The sequence below is a fragment of the Rhincodon typus genome, chromosome 3 (genome assembly GCF_021869965.1).
Source record: "Rhincodon typus isolate 14 chromosome 3, sRhiTyp1.1, whole genome shotgun sequence".
NCBI lineage: Eukaryota > Metazoa > Chordata > Chondrichthyes > Orectolobiformes > Rhincodontidae > Rhincodon > Rhincodon typus.
In genome coordinates, this window is record NC_063334.1 from 93169487 (window position 1) to 93193643 (window position 24157).

General features: G+C 41.2%; 1 protein-coding gene across 1 annotated transcript in view; it reads right to left on the minus strand.

Annotated features, from left to right (window-relative positions):
- Window positions 1-3571: 3571 nt before the first annotated feature.
- The window catches only part of rasgrf2b (Ras protein-specific guanine nucleotide-releasing factor 2b), a 218505-nt gene continuing 197919 nt past the window's right edge, over window positions 3572-24157 (minus strand). Inside the window, exons 22-26 of the mRNA XM_048595101.1 lie at window positions 23674-23871; window positions 17053-17132; window positions 10410-10527; window positions 7759-7827; window positions 3572-6810 (exon numbers count right to left, since the gene is read on the minus strand). Coding sequence (XP_048451058.1) covers window positions 6718-6810; window positions 7759-7827; window positions 10410-10527; window positions 17053-17132; window positions 23674-23871 — 558 coding nt within the window. The 3' untranslated portion in view covers window positions 3572-6717. The remainder of the gene's footprint in view (window positions 6811-7758; window positions 7828-10409; window positions 10528-17052; window positions 17133-23673; window positions 23872-24157) is intronic.

Genomic DNA, 24157 nt, shown 5'->3' on the forward strand with positions numbered 1-24157 from the left:
TACTGTTGTATTTAAGAGGTTTAATCCCAGCTATTTTTGCTGAAACAAGATAAAATAAGCAACCTTAATAAAAGTGAGCCCTCTGCCTCTGAACAAACAGATATAAAATCACCAAACTAAGTGTACATTAGCAAAATGAATGTTTCTTGATATGAAAACTTTAAAAATCCATTGACTACTGACTGTGCACCTATGAAAATAAACACATTTTAGCTCTCAACCTGGCCCATGGCTGGTTTTGGGGTGGGGTTTTATCCATGTTAAATTGTATATTAAAAAAGTCTAAAAGATCACTGGAAACTGAATGACAGTGGTTTTGGAATTTTAATGTGGTAAAGCCGGTGGCTTCCTGTGTGACTGACAGGTGAAAACAGTTGCAAACAGATGGTGTCAAGAAGCTCACAGAAATGAACTGACTTCCATCCTTTAGCTAAGCACAATCTGCAGCAAATGGGAAATCCCTACATGTGCCACTTAAACAAATGATGTGCACATTAGCTTCTCTTTCAACATAGAATCCTGAATTTAACAGAGTGTGCACTTCCTGGAACTCTCCAGGAAAAAGAGACTGAGAAGAAAGAAATGCTTGAATCATGTTAGAATGGGCCATTAGTTAATTCACACAATGCAGACACAATGGCCTGAATAGTCACTTTCTATGCTGTAATTTTTCTAAGGTACGACAGAGATTTGGCGGCTGCTTCCTTACTCAGATGAAAGGCTTTTGCTCACAGATTATTCTGAGAGTGTGTTTCTGCTGCTTTGGTGGTGACTTCCACCACTTTGCAAACATTTCCATTATTTTGAAATTTTTTTTTCACTTTTGACCAGCGCTTCCCAGCTGCCAATGTTCAGATCAGCACAACCATTCTACACTGGATCTCAGATGGAGAACAATAACAGCTGCGTTTTCCTCAACTCACCTTCCACTTTGTAGGACAGATGAGATGAAAATTGAAATGTAGCTCACAGGACGGAATATCCCAAGTTAGTGCACACAGGCAAAGGTTTTCCTAAAGCAACTGAGCACTAGTAACCCAGGCTTGTCCATCAAGTGGTCTTGCACCAAATGAACCAGATAGGAACTCATGGACAGTGCCAGTAAAAGGTCACTTTAATTTTACCTCTGCCTCCTTTCAGAGAACTCCTAGTAATATTGTTTGAATCTCACAAGCGGCTGCCCACAAGTGTACCTTGCAGGCAATGGATGTCATGCTTGTGAACTTTGTTTCTTATGAAGCCTGTTAGATGATCGAGTGCTTTATTTTGCTATTCTGGCTGGTTTTCCATGAGTCATGGGAGTCTTGAAACACAAATCACAATCACAGCATCTTGACACCACCAAGAATGTCTTCAACAAGTGAACCAGGTTTCCACTCCATGAACCTTCAGTTGATCCACAAACACTCTCAGTTCATCATGAACATGTCTGAAGTTCACCAGGAACACGCCACGATATATTTATTTACCAGTCAAACCTTCTTGACACATTCATACTTTGAACCATAGCCAGCCGATGATACTTCGGAAATGTTACCTTGGAATACATGGTTGAAGGCATGTGACATTGGGACATGAGGCAGCACCTCCTACTGAAGGGAATGGCAATGAGTGAGAATTGAACAGAGCTCCAATTTCATGTCTCCCATCTTCTCTGCGATGATCAGTCCTCCCCCCACCCCCCCAAACACTTTCTTACTAGATAAGAACTAGAGAACTTTGCTACAGCTTAATGAGACACTGAACAGCCAAGTCAATGTCTTCCACTTCTAGGCACTGGTGAATAAACCTTAAGAGGGACCCCCACAGATTTCAACATTGTTGGCTAAGAGCTTCTCAACTGTTACAGCCAGGACCTTAGCAGATGGACTGTACACCACTGAAGGCATAAGGGTTGTACATTGTGGGAGCAATAGGAAAGGGGAAAGCAAAACTATATAATTTGTGCTTTTTTTGAGAACATTTTATATTATTAAATTTTTGTTGTTTCATACAATGCTATAAAATAGTTTGCATCACATTTCCCTGTTAGAATTGATAGTTGTCGGGTGGCAACTCACGTTTTTTTAGTTGTTTGTTGGTGAATTCGAGGACCAATGGGAAGGGTGTGAAATGCGTGGCTGATGGACCTGGTTGGTGCGGGGGAGTGTGGGAGGGGAAGGAGTTGAGAATAATGGCCATGCATGTCACCTGTACACCAGTACAATGGTAATGAACATCAGCCATAAACAGAATCCGTAACATCCCAGGAAACAAGGTGAGCAGCTGGTGCCGCTTTCAGTTCACCATCTTCCTCTTGTTCCTGCACCTCTTCAGGGGAGTCAACTGCAGATGGTTTATCCTCTGCTCCTTATTTCTCCTGTCACTGCAATCCTCACTGCTAGAGACTGAGTACAGCACATTATGATCATTGCAGGCACTCTGGTTCACAAATTCTGATGTCCTGCAGATTTGTCCAGGGACCTGAACAGCATGCTAACCATGTGGATTGCTTGTTCAATGACACATGCTGTCATAAGCCTGTCTTTATACTGTGTATACATCTTCGCTGGTGGTCACTCACAGCTGTACACAGCACACAAGCTAAGTATTAACAGAGTGGAATCATTGGCAGTTGATAGATATTCCTGGTTGGTAGGGCTGCACAGAGTATCGTGTGTATGTGGTCAATGGTATTCAGCAACGTGAGAAACCATCCAGACACACACAGCAGAAAGCCCACTCATTCATCCACTGTGGGCAAATATTCATGACATTGCGGATGAAAGAAAACAATCAATCACTAGTCTGCCATTTTTATTTATGGGAAATCATAAACGTGCTTCCATTAGTGCCCTGGAAGGACTCAAATGCAAAATTGTTGCAGGTGGTGGTCTCCTCCGTAACTACCTGACACAGTATTCCAAGCCTCCAGAAACATTGGTCTTCTGAAAGGTCAAGGAAACTGGGCATCTGACTGTATACTCTGTTATACAAGCAGTGCCTTTCTACTGCTTTCCTCTGCATTGTTCCCTGCTCTGTTGCCCACCTGTAGGACTCTCTAGAACAGACTGATACTGCTGCTGCTGCTGATGATGGTCACCTTTGTTCCTCATCTGAGGTGCAACTGAGCCACTGTGCTGCCCGTTCTGATCTAAAGTCTCAATTCCTGGAGAGTGCACAAGTTAGCCACTCGCCACGAGTAATCTCAATAAATCTCAGTCACAATGGGAGGTAAGGATGCAGCTTGAACACTAGGCATTTATTGATGCCATATGTTTGTCTTTTAATGGGCCACATGTATTGCCATTCTGTAACCACTTTGGCTTCAAAGGCATGTTTTAGAAAGTTTAACAAATAATTTTAAATGTCAGTTAAAATGTCATTGAAATATTCAAATTGCTATTAGCCTCTCTTGAGAGGTTTACACATATGCAAATAATCACACCAGAGTTCAATAAGGAAATAGGTGTAACAAAGTTGCTTCTGCACTGAAATAACTCCACAAAGACTGGTATCCCATCATCAAGTCACCCTTTATTTAAATGTGGAGAGTCCTTGACACTGATTCAGCTCCCTCACAGCCTCTGTCACTCTTGTTCTTATCTGTCAGCCAGGGCTCCCTAATTGGACCAGATTAACAGCTCCAATCAGGGAACTCATATTCTATGAGGTCCACCTGGCTCACTTAGTTACAATCACTATATGAACATCCTCACATTTTCATCAAGTTGAAACCCCTCACCTACACACTGCTCATTGTTAAACAAATCTCCCTAAATAACTTGTATTTACCAGTAAAAGTAAGTCCTACCAAACCACAGGGCTGTTGCCTTGTTAGAGACACATGGTGGTGGTTTAAACGGAGGGTGACCACGCTTCAGGCAAAGGGAGAAGTTGAGATGGAGAGTCCTCTATGGTATCCTCAACCAGTGCAGGAATTGAACCCACCCTGTTGGCATCACAAACCAATTGCCCAGCCAACTGAGCTAACCAAACCCCATTTACCATTATGTTATATACTTGTGCCTTATATTCAATCAATAGTGCAGCAGTAATTAACTGCTTTGCCAGTTAATTGTTACAAATACATATTGCTTACCATGACATTGACAGCATATTTGCAGTTGTGTAATTAAATAGTTCTATTATACAAGCACAGAACTGAAACTTTCAAATCAAACAACCATTGTTATTTAATTTAGCATAAAGTATATTGTGTAGGAAATTAAATAAAAAGGAATTTAAAAATAATATTACCTGCAACTATTTGAATTTAGTACATTAAAGAGTTGACTCCCTGAGAGTTGCTTTATTATCAGTGGTAAATAAATAGCCCTAGTGTTGTGTTGTCCCTCTTATAAAATATATTTTCATAAAGTATGAAGGACACTTTTCCATAATATCTCATCTTAAAATACCTCACCGTAATCTAAACTTTCATGTTATTACAAAGAATGTCATATAAATGCTCATGTAATCGCACAATCAGAATGATACATTAACCCACTGTTAGTCGTCTTTTGTAAGAGTTCCAGTCTGAGAGTGTGGGTCTTTACCACGTCTCTAAAACTGCTGGTCTAGACTTGACGATCTTTGACATAGATTAAAATTATTACAGCTAGATATAGTGAAATATTTTCTTCAGAAACCATTTCTGATACTAGCCAGCTTTAACTGCAGAGTTGTTAGTAAAATGCTTTCCCAACAGGTCTCAGTAAAACATGGATTGCTAATGTGTGAAGATTGTGGAGAGAAGCCAATGGACTGAATTTCACTGTCAGAAATTGGACAGCTCACAATCCCCACCTCCACCACACCAAATGTACAAATGGAAAATTTGATATGATGACATTTGATGACATTGGGTCAGCAATCCAATGTCATCCAGCCAGACTCCAATAACATGCAAGGCAAGTTGGTGCCAGAACCTGAAGAACACTGCTCTTTTCAAATAACCAGTTAACAACCTGTTGAGTTTGTTAATAAACTGATCAACTGTAATCTTTTATTGCCCACTGTATTTTTCCCTAGTCATATGGTAAATACATACGAGGCAGTACCACCAAGTAAGAGGAGGCAGTGCACGGGTGGATGAAAAGGGGGCCATAAGGGCATGTAGCAGCAGAGTCTACTTTTGAAGGTGACAGCATTTGGCTATTAGCAGACTTTGTTTCTTAAGTTGTTATAGTCTGGCATATTGATCATGCAAAGTGTGAGGAGAAGGTGTGCCTTTAAACTGGTGGCTGCAACGGATGAATGTGTTTTACATAAGCAAGAGGGGATGGGGGAACAGCCCACATGATTTGTCTGACTAACTTCTTGGCTTAACCTCTTTCCAAATTGATAAACAATGAGGCATAGTGCCCTCTTTTTCAACACAGCCAGCATTCCCACTGGCCAGCCACAACTTGGTTAGTTGACATTGGATTCAACATGCTGACAAGAGAGGGGCCAGAGAGACACAATGCACACTCCCTGTTTCAGGCCTGTACCTACCAGAAACTGTAAAATCCAGCACACTGTCATCAACCGTGCGTTGAATTAATTCATTTTTTAAAAAATGTTGCCTATTGAAAGTTGCATTTTACAAGTTGGTCTTGATCAAAATCCTTAACATTGAGGATGAATGAGTTTTCAGATCCTTGGGAAAATCATTTTTATGAATATTGAATAATAGTTTACCAGAACATGTTTTGAAATATTATTAAAATTGTCAGTAGTTTATTATTCACATGGACCCACACCGTGTCTGTGGCAGCTTTGATTCTAGATTTCATGAGAGTTTTTAAGACTTTGGAAGTAGGAAAGCACAAACAAGCAGCCCAACATAATACATAGCTCAACATAAACATGATGTGACTAAACATCAACATTCAACATTCCATTTAGAAAGCTACTACTGAACATTCCCGATTACATTACAACATACAGAACTGAAGCCTGTTAAAGTATAGGCAAGCAGTGATACCCTAAATCACTATTTTAGTACGACTTGTAATTTCATGAATGGTTCATGTGTGCAACAAAGCTGCAATGTTACAGTAAGCAGATGTTTTTAAAACTCATGCCATTAGAACTTTTCAACTTAAGTTTGAAGAGCTCATTTCTTGAAGCCACTAAGAACTCTGGTGGCATTTCACCATCTTTCACGCTATTCTCCGTGAAACTCAACACTGCTATTTTTCAAGTTGTTCTTTAGGTATAATTTCTCTCAGATGTTTTGAAAGTCCTTCAGTTTTCATGTCTTATAGCAAGCACCGGTCTCTGAATAGCAAATGCCTACCAGCAGCCAGTCAAACTGCTTGCTATTAAAACAGCTCCTAGGAAGGAAACAGTTTGTATCACATTGAATGTCCAGACTTCCAGGTGAACAGTTACCTCAATGCTTGCCATTTTTTTTGTGTGTGTGCACACTATAATGTGTCTTCTTAAAATAATTTAAAAACAATGACTCTCATTTTAACTTAACTTCAATTTTTTTTTCAATCTGCAGAAATTATGCTCTTTCATAGTGTCAAGTTTTCTGGTTACGAATGACCTTAATCTTTCACCCCAAGCAGAAGTTCTCCATCTTCCAATGCGTGTTAAGCGATCTTCCCGAAAGGTTCCATCTTTCTTTTAGGAAAACTCACATTTACCCTGGGTAGATAAGTCACACTCCATGCAGCACGCCATGTACACTCTGGGTTGTCATACTAAGCTGCTGAAACTTTGCAGCCACAGAATTACTGGTTCTCATGCAGGGAGCCTGGGTTCAATTTTTAACGACAGCTCATACAATGTATCTTCATCCATAATAATTGATTTGTCAAGTAAGTATTGAATGACCTAAAACAGCAAGGAAGGAAATGTCAAAAATTATAATTCAAAGAGCAACGGTGTTGCAGCTGCACTGTATTTCACTGAACAAGCAATTTAGAGGTAATTAGTACTTGAGAAAATGGACCTGGTTATTGTGGATACAGGACAATATATAATCACAGTATTTCACGTAAGAGCTAGTCAGGTGTGAGGAAACTGATGCTTCTTCTGTCACTCATTTTACCATATACCTATTTCTTTTAGCACTTTTCAATTCCACGGCTTTATTGTATTTTTGCTCTTGGCAATAATTAATAGTATTACCTGATACCAAAACTTTCAGATTGTGGGTTGATGCCCCTCTGTAAGAAATTGGTTAAGTACAGCACAATACAACATATTATTAGACACATCTAAGGTTTTCCTGCCAAATACAAATGTAGAAGAGTGAAAACTGTCAAGGCACACCAACCAAATCACTCAAGTCAACTTCGCCTTCCATCGGGTCTTGCATGCGGTCTGTTGCTGTAGGAAGATCCCTAGCTGTACTCCAATGGTTACAATAGAATAACCACAAATTCAATCAGCCTCAATTTATGCATGTAAATTGATACTGCTGTACAATTAGTCAGACAGTCACTTCAGGATGAAATGGGGTGAGGTACTGTCTGAATTGATCGTCCTTTTTCTTGAGGAAGTCTCTATTATTTTCAGCATTCTTGCTCAAAACTGGCAACCCAAACAATATCTTGTAACTGCACGACAATGCAAAGTTACTTCAAATATTACTTATAAAGTTAAATGCAGGGTCTGACATTTGATGCAGTCTAAACATTGCAAACCTGTATTCCAATGTAAATTTTGAATCCAAATAATCTCTGAAGCTAGTAATTGAATCATCTGAAATCCAAATGAATACATTTGGCCACAAAATTTATAATAGAACTGAAAATAAACAATTCAACACAACATTACCTTTGGTTGATGATCTATTCTGTATGGTGTTTGTTGGAACTGTCGCACCTCCCTGATAATATGCGATATCTAGTTAAAATAATTCCATTATTGGTCACCAATTTTATAAAATCAAGAGCAACAAAGAAAGAGAGTGAATATTTTTCAGCCTTAAGTTCACAAATCAATACATGCAAATAAGTTTGCTGTAGACCACAGCAAAATGTTTCTATGATTACAAAAAGAGAACTTCCAATGGTATGAGAGATTGTAAAGGATCAGATTATTTTTGTAGCACTATTTCCAAAGATGTCTGATAATAAAGACCACTTCAGTAGAACCTCTGTTTTTTTTTCCCCCACAACTATTAAGTAAAAACTTCACAGCTTTATAAGCAGTGACCTCTGGTAGCAGGAATTTACCCTGCGGATTGTCTCTCTTTCACACACACATCTCAATGGTTCTTATCATTGAAACAGATGGCTAACTTATGTATCAAACCTTAACAATTTGAAGCAAAGAAAAACAGAAATTGCTGGAGAAACACAGAAGGTCTGGCAGCATCATTGACGATAAAATAGATGTAACGTTTCGATTCACAACTGAAGGAGGGTCACTAGACTCGAGGCATTAAATCTGTTTTATCTTAGACGGTGCCAGACCTGTTGAGTTTCTTCAGCAGTTTCTGTTTGTGTTTATTTCAGCTTATTTCAGTTTTCCAGCATCTGCAGTTCTTTGTTTTATTGTGGCTCCCCTGGAAGCCTAACAGTATTAAAATAATCTCTGCCAATTTGGGACTTAGGAGGTTTCCCTTTTGCCTCAAAAGAGGAAAACATTCTAAGGTCAGGACAGTTAAAGCTCATGCAGTTTTGTAAGTTTTGGTAGCCTATCTTGACATTGTCCCAACAGCCTACCCCCCTGGTTATGTAAATGCTTTGTAGGCCTTGTTAGTTAATGATGATATAAGCACAATAGTGAGGAATGATGTAAGTTCACAAAGCCAAGGTATGAAAACTGATTGGGTAGAAATGATAAAGGCAGGGAGTCACTTATGGGAGTGGTGTACAGGTCCCACAACAGTTTTGTGAAAGGGAAAACATGTTGTACTAATCTATTGTCGTTCTTTGAGGAGTAACATATGTTGTAGATAAAGGGAACCAGTGGATGGACTGCATTTAGATTTTCATAAGTATTTGATAAGGTTCCACATCAAAATTTATTGCAATGATAAAAGCTTGTAGTGTAGGCGATAGCATATTAGCATGGATAGAAGATTGGATAGCCGACAGGGAGCAGAGAGTGGGTATTTTTTTAGACGGTGATACGTAATGAGGGGTGTGCCACAGGGATTGCTGTTGGAATACCATTACAATTCATATAAATTACTTAAGTGAAGATAGTTATCAAATTTGTCAACAACCCAAAGAAAGATAAGATAGAAGGTAGTGAATAGGACGTAAGGAGGCTAAAAAACTATATGGGTGGATAGAAAGAGTAGACTATGATGTGACAAATGAAGCAAGCATAATATGGAAAAATATAAACTGCCCATTTTGGCAGGAAGAATAAAAAAGAAACTTTTTTTGCTTAAAATTGTGAGAAATTGCAGGGCTCTGAGGTTGTGGGGGGATCTGGGTGTCCTAATGCATAAATAACAAATGGTTAGTATACAGTTACAACAAATAAATGGGACAGTTAGACATTATTGTTTATCATCAGGGGATCTGAAGAAAATAGCAGGGAAGTAATGCCTCAGTTATACAGGATACTGGTGAGACCACATCTGGATTACCGAGAACAGCACTGGTCATGTTATTTAAGGAAGGATGTAAATGTGTTGGAGACAATTCAGAGAAGATTTACCAAACTAATGCCTGGAAAGGGTGAGTTGTCTTATGAGATAAAATGAGAGGTGACTTGATTGGAACATATAAGTTCCTGAGGGTTCTTTCCAGTTTGGATGTGGAGAGAATGTTACCTCTTAGGGGAAAATTTAGAACTAGGGGTCCCCTGTTTACAAATGAAACGTCACCCATTTAAAACTGAGATGAGGCAAAAAAAATTCTCTCAGAAGGTCATGAGTCTTTGTAACACTCAGCCTGAAAAGATGGCAGAAACAGAATGCTTCAATACTTTTAAGGCAGAGACAGATTCTTGTTAAGCAAGAGGCAAATTATATCAGGGATAAGTGAAAATGATTTTCTTTTATACATGTGGTGTGCACCACTGACTGTGTCAGCGTTCATTGTCTATCCCTAGATGCCCTTAAGGAGGCAGCTGATCACCACCTTTCGCAGCTAGTAATGCCCACATCCCATGAGTGAATTTTTAAAAATGGTTTGGGGTACTAAATAGCCTATTCCTGGCTTCTGGTTTGTGTTTTCTTATGTTGAGTTTGAGATGAATCGCTGACCTTAAGGGAAGAAGGCTCAGACGTCTTTTGCCACACTTGGAAAATGGCAGAGTTAATGTCAAGAAAATTACCTGGAATTTCTGAAGTTAAAGAACAAAACAATTTCATAAAATAGATGGAGAAATGTATCACTACTAACGTTATGATCAACAGTTGTCAGCAATTATGTTGCCAAATTTAAGCCCTGTATACACCTCGAACACTGTTACTCATAACGAAAGCAAAATGACCAGTGTGGAATATCATTGAGCCTGCTCACCATTCTCATTTTGGAAAAGTTTACAAGACCTTCTTCAGTAAAATTCGGGGTACCCTCTTCTATAAATGCTAGATCAGTCAAATACATCCCAAGATATGGAACACATGGTGGATTACAACTGTCAAGAAGGAAAAGTTTAAAATTTAATAGCCAATCTTAATTTATGCAATAATCAATGTCATGTGATTAATCTAATTAAACAGAGAATCTCATTTTTATAAGATGGGCAAACAAGCAGACTGCTCTCAGGATGCATTACATATTTAAATTATGTTTCCAGTGTCTGTATGAGGGCATATGTCTAACCAATATTCAGGCTGGAGTATAATGAGACATAATTGTGCCTGAGCAAACTGTTTGCAACATTCCCAACTTCAATTTAGCTTTAAAAATAATTGCAGAGAAGCAGCTTGCCAACTAAAGATAACAAAATAAAATCTTGAAGAACATTAAACCCACAAAAATTTTTTGCATTTACAACCATGTTAGAAAGGGCTACATGTTTTTGATCGATGACTCTCAAAAGCTGCCTCCACGTCACATTTGTCTCATTTCTCTTGAAGTACTTAACTCAGGCTTTCCACATTGTCAGAGGTTTGCAGTTACTGAACTCAAGTTGACGTCTTGCATGCACGAACCCAGACATAAGTATCATCAGGCTATTTTTCCCACACAGCTCCCTGCAAAGATATCCACAAAAACATTTTCAACAGGGTTTACTGCAAAGTGATCTTTTGAGGGTTCCCTGGCTACTCCCCTTCCTAAAAAAAGGTGTTGAAATTAACTGTGGTGCCAATGCTATCACTGACCCAAGACACTGGAGACAGAGGAAAAGAAATCGGTCATTCAGCCCTTCAAGCCTGCCTCACCATTCAATACGATCATGGCTGAGCATACGCTTCAATGCTTTTTAACTCACCTCATCCCCATAACACCGGTAATCAGAGATCTATCAATTTCTCCTCACCCTGGATCTAAGCGGCATTCTCCTTATTTTTAAAACTGTACACCTTGATTTTAGACTTCCCCAAACACTGGAAACATTTGACTTGCATCTATCCTGTCCATCGCTTTAGGTAATTTGTAGGTTTCATAGCAACAAAGAAGGATATGAGCAGGAGGAGGCCATTCGGCCCTTCGAGCCTGCTCCGCCATTCTTCACGATCATGGCTGATCGTCCAACTCAATAACCTAATCCTGCTTTCGCTCCATAATCTTTGATCCCATTCACCCCAAGTGCTATATCTAGTTGCCTGTCGAATACATTCAATGTTTTGGCATCAATTACCTCCTGCGGTAATTCCACAGGCTCACCACTCTCTGGGTGAAGAAATGTCTCCTCATCTTCATCCTAAATCGTCTACCCCGAATCGTCATACCGTGACCCCTGGTTCTGGATACACCCACCATTAGGAACATCCTCCCTGCATCTACCCTGTCCAGTCCTGTTAGAATTTTATAAGTCTCTATGAGATCCCCCCTCCCCCGCATTCGTATGAACTCAAGCAAAAACAATCCCAAAGTCAATCTCTCCTCATAGGTCAGACCCCCCCCATCCCCAGAATTCACCTGCTAAACCTTTGCTGGACTCTCTCGAGAGCAAGAGCATACTTCCTCAGAAAAGGAGACCAAAACTGCACACAATATTCTTGGTGTGGCCTCACCAAGGCCCTGCATAGCTGCAACAACACATCCCTGCTCCTGTACTCGAAACCTCTCACAATGAAGGCCAACATACCATTTGCCGTAATAAAATCCAAAAGAACTGCGGATGCTGTAAATCAGGAATAAAAACAAAGTTGCTGGAAAAGCTCAGCAGGTCTGGCAGCATCTGTGAAGGAGAAAACAGAGTTAACGTTTCAAATTTGGTCTGGAATTGGAAAACTTCATCAATTTCACCTCCAATTTCCACCCTGCCCTCACTTTCACCTGGTCTATCTCTGACTCCTCCCTTCCCTTCCTCAACATTTCTGTTTCCATTTCTGGGGATAGACTGGCCACTAATATCCATTACAAACCCACTGACTCCCACAGCTACCTGGACTAAAATTCCTCACACCCCACTTCCTGTAAAGACTCCTTCCCATTCTCTCAGTTCCTCCATCTCTGTCGTATATGTTCAGATGAGGCCAACTTCAACAAGGGAGCCTCTGAAATGTCCACCTTCTTCCTCAACCGAGGTTTCCCCAGCTCCGTTGTCGACAGGGCCCTCAACCAGGTCCGACCTATCTGCTGCACTTCCACCCTCACCCCTTCTCTTCCCTCCCGCAACAGTGACAGGGTTTCCCTTATCCTTACCTACCATCCCACCAGCATCCACATCCAGAACATCATCAGACGCCATTTCCGCCACCTCCAACAAGATGCCACCACCAGACACATATTCTCCTCCCCTCCCTTGTCCCCTTCTGCAGGGACCATTCCCTCCGGGACACCCTGGTCCACACTTCCTTCACTCCTAACACCTCCCCACAGCCCTACGGCACCTTCCCCTGTAACCGGTGAAGGTGCAACACCTGCCAATTTACCTCCTCCCTCCCCAGTATCCAAGGGCCCAAACATACCTTCCAGGTGAAGCAACACTTCACCTGCACTTCCCAGAATCTAGTCTACTACATTCGCTACTCACAATGTGGTCTCCTCTACATTGGGGGAACGAAGCGTAGACTTGGTGACCGCTTTGTAGAACATCTACGACCTACTCGCGAAAAAGACCCTGAACTACCCGTTGCCTGCCACTTCAACGCACCATCCTGTTCCCTGGCCAACATCTCTGTCTCTGGCTTGCTGCAGTGTTCCAGTGAAGCCCAACGCAAGCTGGAGGAACAACACCTCATTTTCCGCTTGGGGACCCCACAGCCCTCTGGACTCAATATTGAGTTCAATAATTTTAGGGCCTAAACTCTCCCCTGTCCCACCCCCCACCCCACACACCAGGCCTTGTTATCACATAGCCTGCCACTACACACCCCCTGTTGTTAGTCACTAACAGTCCCCATTAACAACTGTTCATCCTCCCAGCCTGATCGTTAGCAACTCCTTTGTCTGTCCAACTGTCTTTCTCTCTCTTTGGGCTCTATCCTATTGTTTACTCCCTATCCCACCCACCTCCCTATTTTCTGCATATAAACTGACGTTTTCCCAGCTACCATTAGTTCTGAGGAAGGGTCACCGGACCCGAAACGTTAACTCTGTTTTCTCCTTCACAGATGCTGCCAGACCTGCTGAGCTTTTCCAGCAACTTTGTTTTTATACCATTTGCCTTCTTTACTGCCTGCTGCGCCTGCATGCTTACCTTCAGCAACAGCCAGGTCCCACTGCACACTCCCCTCTCCCAATTTACAGCCATTCAGATAGTAATCTGCCTTCTTGTTTTTGCTTCTGAAGCGAATAACCTCACAGTTATGCAAATTATACTGCATCTGCCATTGATTTGCCCACTCACCAAACCTGTCGAGATCATACTGAAGGATCTCTGCATCCTCGTCACAGTTCACCCTCCCACCCAACTTGGTATCATCTGCAAACTTGGAGATGATACATTTTGTTCCCTCATCCAAATCATTAATATATATTGTGAGTAGCTGGGGTCCCAGCACCAAACCTTGTGACACCCCACTAGTTACTGCCTGCCAATTTGAAAAGGACCCATTAATTCCTACTCTTTGTTTCCTTTCTGCTAATGAATTTCTTATCCATCTCAATACACTTACCCCAAACCCATGCGCTTTAATCTTGCACATTAATTTCTTATGTGAGATTTTGTCAAATGTTTTCCGAAAGTCCAAATATACTACATCAACAGGCTCCCCCTTGTCAACTCTACTAGTTACATCTTCATCGAATTCCAACAGATTTGTCAAGCATGATTTCCCCTTCATAAATCCATGCTGACTGTGTCTAATCCTGCCATTGCTTTCTAAATGCTCTGCTATAAAACCAGATCTGTATTTCACTGTGTGAGAAACCCAGATGTATTGTGGTGAGGTGTCCCCTAAACATTCATCGATGCTCTCTCCTGCTTGCTCTGTAATGACTGTGCCACGTGTGCCCCAGCAGCACTTAGCTTCCAGACCAGGCCTCTCTTTCCTCTGTCACCACTGCCTCTGGAGGAGCCTGGCTCACTGTCAGAGGGTTTAAGGCACTGACCACACTCATGGATTGAGTGTATCCATGATGAGGCTGGTTGCAGATGGACAAGTATGATGCTGTGTCCTCAAACACATGTGGACTGTGTTCTGCTGAGGAGGCTTAAGGTGGAACATGTGGGGCTGGTCACAACTAACTACAGCAGTCAAACCCACAAATGAAACATAAAAACAACTGCTGGAGCGGTGGTAATATTGACGGCTAGAAGTCATGGGTGCAGCAGATTGCCATGGCATCTAGAGATTATGGGTTAAGTACAAATCCATTCCTCCTTACTGTCCACACCTGCCGATTAAACTTAGCATCAGATATGGACTGACCACACTGTTGGACTGCCATTTCCAGGAATCCCAGCTCTGCCTCTACAGGCAGAGGAAACTCCAACACTCCACTCCTTGCTCTTTGCTCTTTTTCTGGCATGGTAGGCCCTTTATCCTCCAAGATTTAGGGGAGAGGTTTCCAGAGATGCTGGGGAGAATGCCCTACCTGCCTCACTCCCGTGAGGCTTCAGGTTGTCTTCCAATCCTCAGCCTCTCAGGAAATCTGGGTAGAGCAAAGAGGAAGATGCACAAACAGAGGAAGCACCAACATGTGCAGCCTGAGCAACTATGAAAACTAGCATAAGGAACACTTTACACTTCAACAATGTTCCTAGGCATTGCCGTAAGATCAGGTCGGCACTCAGGTGAGTGAAAATTAACAGCTTTATTGAACATAATAACATACAAGGAACAGTAAGAGGTTCTGGAACCCTACAGACTCAACTGCCAGGTCCATGTGGTCCAAAGTCACTATGAACCAGCTCCTTATGCACATGACTGGTAACTATTTTTAGGGTAAAGGTGCAGTTAACCCTTTACCCCACAGATATTAACCATTCACTGCCCCTACTTTTCCCACTCACACTTTATTCACTTTGACGGGACAGCACCCAAATTTGGCGTGATAGTTGGAAAAGGTCAATAAGCATCACCCACTCTGTAGAGGAGATATGAACATGAGGGCAGCTTAGGATCTCGAAGGAGTGAGATCTAACATCTGGACTTCCTCAAATTCTCCAACAGTGTCTAGCATATCAATGTTAGCTGTACCTAGTTGCTAACACATCATAAATTATATCTTGTTAACTACAAAAGACTATTCTAATTAAGCAAGGAAGTGGTTTTCTCTCTACATTCTAGACCAAGCAGGTCTTGTAGATTCCTACCCTTAAACAGGATGGTCACAGGAGCTCAAACAGTGCAGTGAGTGGGCATTGCCGTAATACAAAACCCACCCTTGTAGTGCAGAGGAGGTCATTCCTCTTTTATTGGCACTGAGCCCAGTATTTCAGATAGAACCACTGGCCATTCATCTCCATGGTGACCTCCATGTCTTGGTCATCAATGATGGTCTTTGACAACCATCAGCTGGAAACAGAATCTGTGTTTCTGAATGTCCTGGAGGAGATCACACACCAAACTCTCACTGATCCCTGCAGCAAAGTATTGGGTCAACAGTGGCATCTCCAAGCTCAGTACCCAGCAAACTCTTACAAAGATAGAGAATTCTCCTCTGTGTACCCTCAAAGGTGTTCTCTTACAACATTCACACAGTTGGCCAATTTAATTACAGTCCTCCCTCAAAAGGCCCACGTGGGGGATATCAGCTCTTAAAAAAGGCCTTTCTGCCCTTTCAATGTGGTGATTTATCCTGGAGGGAGACCAGATGATGTGGGATTCACGATCTCACGGTTGCCCCTCTCACCTGTTCTGGCAGCGAGCTCATAGTGGCAATATTGAGGAACTTGCCACCCACTGGATCCGGTCTAGATGGCCACATCCTCTCTACACCAGATTCCCTCACTTTTTCTGGGCTTGCCAACTGGCTGGGACCAAATCTAGTTCAGAGCTAATGATTCAGCTCATGATCTTTCATCAGAACATATTAAGACTTTATGGTGCAGGCAGGGCGTGGAGAATGATCAATGTGACATGGCTCAATTCAAACAGGGTCTTAGAACCCATCTAAATTAAATTACCACCTGCATATGATCCGGTGTGTGGCAAGTTCTTGAATATAGACAATGTGAGTTTGCTCTGAGACACACTATGCCACAATGTGTCCATTTATAGAGCTCACCTTACCAGAAATTGCACAACCTGATAGTGCATCATTTGTATCCGAAAAGAAACAAAAAGGTCTCATGTTCACATAATACTTGATTAACCTTTCAGAACATTTCAAATCAGTTCACATATCAATTACTTTTGCAGTTGACAAATATAATACATTCTGTGCTCTTATTGTTGGGAATGTTGCCACAGCTAATCACTAGGTTTCAGTCTGTGAGGAAAATTGTTTTATTAAAGAAAGCTTAATAGATTCTATGTGCTTAGTTGGTTTGAGATGAAACATAACAAATGCATCAAAGGTCCATTCCCATTGAAGAGTAAGCAAGGAGATTTGTTAATATTTATTATACACAACCAAGCACCTCAAAAATAAAACTAACTTTTTCAGTGTTTCTCTTAGATTTTTAAATCTTCCTTCTGACGAGACGATTTTCTGGAGCTTGTCCATTTGAGCTTTGGTCTAAAACAAATAATATCACATTTTTTTAATGATCACAATTTTAAAATGTTACCAACTAATTAATCAAGATCACAGACTATAAATACTTCATGATATGAAAATATATTACAATGTGCATAGATTAAAGCACCAATCTTAAAATCTAATTCTGTTTTCAGTAGATTGGAAAGATAATATTCGGACCTTTAACAGGGAATTGCAAGACAGATCAACAGAAAATCATGTGATGGCTTTTCATCTTCCTTAGCCCAAGGAGTACAGAGGCCCACAAATTATCCTAACTGCTAACATGATTTACATTGTAACTTAACTGGGGGAAATTCCTAAGTATTTCCGATCAGGCAATGACATTCATTATCAGATCATCTTTAATGGAGACTTGGAATTTTTCTGAATATTCTAAATTTAATCAGCTGTATCAGTAAATTTTGCAGGTTAGATAAGCAGAAGAAATATGTTGGGGTTTTGCTTGCGAGGAGTAAACTGAAGAAATTCTGTCATGGAGATGACTGGGCCCATTGGTGGGAAAACCCTGTAGGGGCTCTGGGCTGAGTTTACCAAAAGACAGGAAATCTCAACACTGGGCTCAATGCAGGTCACATGGTTTCAAGGTCAGGTGATCTGACATCCACAAGGACTTTGCTGGATGCAGTCATTTAACATCTGGGGTTGCTGACCAATAATGGGTGGCAGATGGAGGAAGGGTCGGCAGTTCAAAGGCAGGCGCCATATTGAATGGGAAAGTACCTTTCTACAGGTCATCCACAGAGATCCAATGCTGACCAAGAATGGCTGGAGTCAGAGGAAAGACAACACCATGGTCTACTGAAGGCTCCCTAGAGGTGCTTCTGCAGACCCTGAGGTAACAGAGGAAGGTGCTGATCCCAATGGATGAGAGGTGGTAGTCAGCAAGCCTCATGAAGAAGGCACAGCTGGAGGTGGGTCAAGGAAGTCAGCAGCCATTTGGTGGTTACATAATCATGAGTGCATTGCTGTAACATTAAATTGACCTGGTACATTCTTTCAAGGTGAGTAGCTATAGTGAGTTCAAAATAGCAAACTGCATTCTTGCAGATCAGAAGTGGAAGCCGGCGTGGCAAGTTCATATATAACCTGACATCAACATCCCCAGAGAGAAGCAGAATAGGCTCATACAGGAGATTCATGATCAATCAGGGGTGATCGTTGCATAATCAAGACAGAATGGCTACTTGCAGCAGACTTCCCAAAGGCCCAATTCTTGTCAAGGATGTTGGCATTGAATGAGGACTGCCATGGACCTATGAGAGACGCATGACACTGTGTACATTGTGGACTAAGTTAAGGCTGAAAGATATCAATTTTAAAGGACATGAGAATCAGCGTTACAAGGGGCAAGCAGGAAAATAGTGTTGAGGCCACAGTCAGATCCATCTTGGACTCATCAAAAAGGGGAGCAGCTTGAGGATTCAACGATCTTCTTCTGCTCCTAATTTTTGTGTTCTTGTGGGTTCAGGGGAATACCAAGGAGTGCAGAAAAACTGGAGCTGATGTGCAGTTCATAAGAAACATATCTATCTCCTTCTTGAAAGCATTCAATGTTTTCACCTCAACCGCTTTCTGTGACAGAAAATTCCACAGGCTTTCCATTCTCTGGGTGAAGAAATTTCTCCTCATCCCAGTCCTAAATGGCTTACTCTGTACCCTTAAACCACAACCCTGGTTCTGGACTCCCTAGAACATTGCTCCTGCATTTTCCCTGTCTAGTCCTGATGGAATGAGACTTACATTTGTCTTCACTAATTTTGGATCCAATTTACCAAATTGCCCTGGATTCCATGGATTTTTACCTTCTCAGCCAGTCTGCCATGCAAGACCTTGTCAAAAGCTTTATTGAAGTTCATTAGACTACATCAGCTACACCAATCTCATCCATACACCTGGTCACCTCCTCAAAAAGTGCAAACAAATTTGTTAGACATGACCTCACCCTGACAAAGCCATGCTGATATTCTTGATTATTCCTTGCCTCTCCAAATGGAGATTAATTCTGTCCCTCAGAACTTTTTCCCCCAATAGTTTCATACCACAGATGTTAGATTCGCTGGCCTATAGTTTTCAGGTTTAACCCCTACCATATTTCTTAAATAATGAAATCACCTTAACTGTTCTCTCATTCTTTGGCACCTTCTATATGGCCAGAGAGCATTTGAAAATTAATGTCAGAGCCTCTGCAATCTTCTTCTTTCTCTCTCACAGCAGCCTGGGATACATTTCACTTGGGCCTGCTAAAACTGCTAGTAATTGCTCCTTCTCAATGCTAATTTTTCAAAAATATTGCAGACCTCTTCCTGATTTCTATCCCTACATCATCCTTCTCTATTGTGAATACAGGTGCAAAGTATTTATTTAAAACCACACCTTCCATCTCCTCACACATATTGCTACTTTGCCCCCTAAAGGGCTTCTGCTCTTTCCTAGTTACTTTTGCCCCTAACGTACTGATAAAATGCCTTTGTATTTTCTTTTATTTTACTCATTAGTGTTTTATCATGACTGTACTGTACTTTGCTTTTCTAATTCCTTTAAATAATTCCTGCACTTTCTATATTCCTCTAGGAGCTTCAACATTCTTGAGCCTTCAGTATATGTCATAAGCTCCCTTTTTGCTCCTTATCCAATCAATGCCTTGATATCCAATGTTTTCTGGACTTGTTGATCCCACCATTCACCTTTATGGGAACACATTAATTCTGCACTGTCACAATTACCCTTTTAATTGATTCACACTGCTTTAATATGGACTTTTCTCAAGTAGTTGCTTTCAGTCCACTTTGGCAACATCCAGTATTATTAAAATATTAAAATCCACCTCCTGCCAATTCAGAACTTTTGCTTGCAATTGTTCTTTTACTTTTTCTATAACTACCTTAAATCTTGCTGTATTACCATCACTATTACCAAAATGTTGCCCCACTGACACTTCTACCACCCACCCAGCTTTGTTCCCTATAATTAGGTCCGGTACCGCCCGCTCTCTTGTAGGGCTTTCCACATGTTGGCTTAAAAAGTTCCACTGGACACATTTTAAGAATTCTGCTCCCCTAACCAATTTACAATTTGTCTATCCCAGTTAATATTGGGGAAGTTGAAATCCCTTGTTATTACCTTATTACTTTTACACTTCTCTCAGATTTGCCTACATACCTGACTTTCCATCTCTCTCTGACTGTTTGACTATCTACAGTACACTCCCAGCAAAACAACTGTTCCCTTTACATTTTTAAATTCTACACATATGGCCTCATTTGACAAACCTTGCAAGATATTATCCCTTTTTAATGCAATAACTAACTCCTTGATTGATATTGGAACACCATCTCCTCTTTTATACCATCTCCCATCTTGCCTGAATATCCAACTGCCACTCCTGCCTTTCTATCAACAAGGTCTATGTGATAACAATGATATAATATTCCCATATATTAATCAGCACCTTCAACTCATCTGCCTTACTTGCAAGGCTCCTTGCATTAAAACAGATGTCATCCAACTTTGCCAACCTTTAACTATAAATGGTCCACCTTCCAGACTGATTTGGTTTCTCATCTATACTTTGCTGTGCATCATCTGCTACTCTACCTCCACTCTGTAACCCATTCCCAGCAAAATTAGTTCAAACTATCATTAATAGGAAAACCCCCAAAAGGAACATGGTCCCATTGCCATTCAGGTGCAAGCTGTCGGACTTGTACAGACCCAGTGATCCAGGAATCTAAAGCCCTCCCTCCTACACCAACTCTCTAGCCATATGTTCAGCTGCTCCATCTGCCTATTCCTATGCTCACTCACTGTGAGTAACCCAGAGATTACAAACTTTGACGTCCTGCTTTTTGACCTGCTTCCTAAATTCTCATTGCAGGACTTCATCCCTCAATCTGCTTATGTTGTTGGTCCCACTGAGAACCGTAGACTCTGACTGTTCATTCTTCCCCTTCCAGGTGCCCTGCCATCGTTCAGTGACATTCGTGACATACTATCCTGTCTTTACCGCTCTCTATTCACTCTCCTACCACTACTGCTCTTCTGCTCTTTCTCCTCCCCTCCCCCCTTGTAAATGAACTCCGCCTTCAGTCCCACAGGAACCATCCATCTCTACATTTTTTAACATACAAAAGCTGTTCTTGACCAAGCTGGCTGGTCTAATTGGTATGATAGCCCTGTTTCCTGGTACACTCTAGGGCTTTCCTGACTGCCTGCTGCCTCGCTTCTTCTGACTGATGGTCACCAATCCCGTGCCTAAAGCTGCAGGTTGACCATCTCTAAAAGCTTGTTCTCCACATCAGCCTCAGGCTCACAGTGCCATGCTTACAGCTGATGTTCAAGTTCCAAAATCTAATGCTCAAGCCAGTCAAACCCGTTCCAGGAGAATCTAAGAATTGCCACTTACTGCAGACTGTGTAATATATGGGACTGAGCTCCACATCCATTCTTTCAGTTAAAATGCTCTTACCTTCAATTTTAGCCAAGGAGAAAACTATTTAAGATTTTTTCTTTAAAAAGGAACCTAGAATCCATAGCTTTCTTTAATGCAGCTTTAAAGTGGAGAGAAACAACATATCCACACAGGACAGGTTATAGGTTGGTTCATGCGGTTTACTGGACACTTGCCTTTGTCAGTCATGGCATGGATTATAAGAGCAGGGAGATTGTGTTGGATCTATACAAAACCTTGGCTAAGTCACACCTGCGTGCAGATCTGGTCACAGCGCTATAGTACATATGTAATTACACTGAAAGGGTTACAGAGAAGGTTTACCAGGATATTGCCTGGGATAGAGCAGTTTAGCTATCAAGAGAGGCTGGATAACCTCAGGCTGTTTACTTCTAAGCATACAATACTGAGAGGGGACCGGATTGAACTGTATAAGATTATGAGGTGCATGAACATATTGGATAGAAAGCAACTAATACCTTTAGCTGAAGGCTCTATAAAAAGGAAGCATTATTTTGTACATTTTAAGGAAAAAGACAGGAGATTTATAGTGGATTTGAGGACTTTGGTTTCACTCAGAGGATGGTGGGAATCTGGAATGCACTGTCTGAGAGGATAGTTAAGGTGAGAAACCTCACAACTTTTAAACAGCACTTGGATGAGCATTTGAAGTGTCATAATATTCAAGTCAATAGGCCAAGTGCTGGAAAGTAGTACCAGTGTAGATTCAGAGAAGTTTCTGTCATTGCAGACTTGATGGGCTGGAGGGCCTTTTCTGTACTGTATGATTTTATGATTCTATCAAACAGCTTTTTGCTTTGTGTTAACGTCACTTTCATTAATCTTTTGGAATATTGGTTTTGGGGTGGTTGAGAAGAGCACAGATTCCTGTTAGAGTTAGATGCTGCTCTATCTGAATCAATCGTTCATTCATCTATTGATGTTATGGCTGCAAAATCCTTTGAACTCTCACTCTTTCCTATGTTAGTTTTATGGCCTGAACTCCTCCACTTACACCTTGTTATGGGGTCCCCACCTCAACCACTCCTCTCCAAGAGAATGAAACGATGGCCTTGAATCCCATCACCCTCCCAAGCTGGCTGGTCTAATTGGTATGATAGCCCTGTTTCCTGGTACATATCATTGGTTTGATAGGCTACTGACTGAGAAAGCAGACAGATATTTTCAAATGATCCCAGGGATGATTTTAAGGTGTAAATAATAAATGCCCCAGTCACCTTAACTCCCTCAAGACACTGGTAATCTTGGTGGCCAATAAAACCTCCAGCATTCTGAACAGCTTTACTACCACTACCATAGAGATATTGTCTTCAGGGACACTGTGGCATAAGACTGAAACAAAGTCGCTGCAAAACTTTGATCTGAAAAGCACCTCTGTGGCAATGAGCCGACCTTTTTGGCCTTTGTGCCTTCCTCGACAACATTCACTCATCCCTTATTGCAAATCTGACTGGCTTAACTCCACTCCTTATGGCAGGAAAAGCTAGAGTCAAACCTGGAGTGTGCATTAACAACTGTAACCCTCAAAGGCTCTGAATTCCCTCATGCTGCCAGCACTGAGAAACTTGTCTGGCAATAGGAAGACATCAGGCTTCTGCTCTATTGTAGTCTCCCAACAGTTTACAGTCCCTCCCTTTACTATATCTCTCACCAAAGTGCCAGTAGAATTATGTCATTTTGTGGATTCCTAAAATGGATTAGGATTTTAAAGGGTACCCTATGACTTGAGCTGTGTTAATTGGATAAATTCAATTGGATCCATTCATCTAATATGGAAAAAAACCCAGAAACTCGTGGTGTATATGCTTTCATGTCTTTTTCCCCAAATGTAGCCTTTTTTTTAAACCCTTTAACAATGTGTTTTCTTGCTAAAGTATATTTGAGGAAAAGAAGCAGTATGGAATTAGTAAGGCATCTAGAATTTAATTTTCAAATGCTTATTTTAGTTTCCCTTTGTTTGAACAGAACGGGAAGCATTTTGACAATAAAATCACAAGTAACGTATTAGGATCTTGCACAGGAACTCTCACGATTGACATTCATTACCTGTTTGGAAACCTTTGCCCAGGTTTTCTTCAGTCTATAGATAGCACTCCTGTTCAGGGCTGATGTGATCTCAAGGACTCCATTGTAGTTGTGCAGACATCGGCAAACGTCTCCCACTGCTACCCATTTCTCAATGGAAACCGTGCGTGAACTGACATCAGCATGCATCATGATTTGAGAAGCAACAAGGTTACTCATCTGAAGGAGAAATTGTAGTAATAGGGAAATGAGTGGTGTTTATTATCATTGGGAAGAACAGCAGATGACAGGATATAATTACAATGGCTGTAATTTAATGAAGGGTTTAGGCTGACATTTTATTACAGACTCTAAATAATTCCTCTGCAGTAGTCATTATTTAACATTGATCCAAGATACTAATTTTTTTTTAGAGATAGTAGGAACTGCAGATGCTGGAGAATCTGAGATAACAAGGTGTAGAGCTGGATGAACACAGCAGGCCAAGCAGCATCAGAGGAACAGG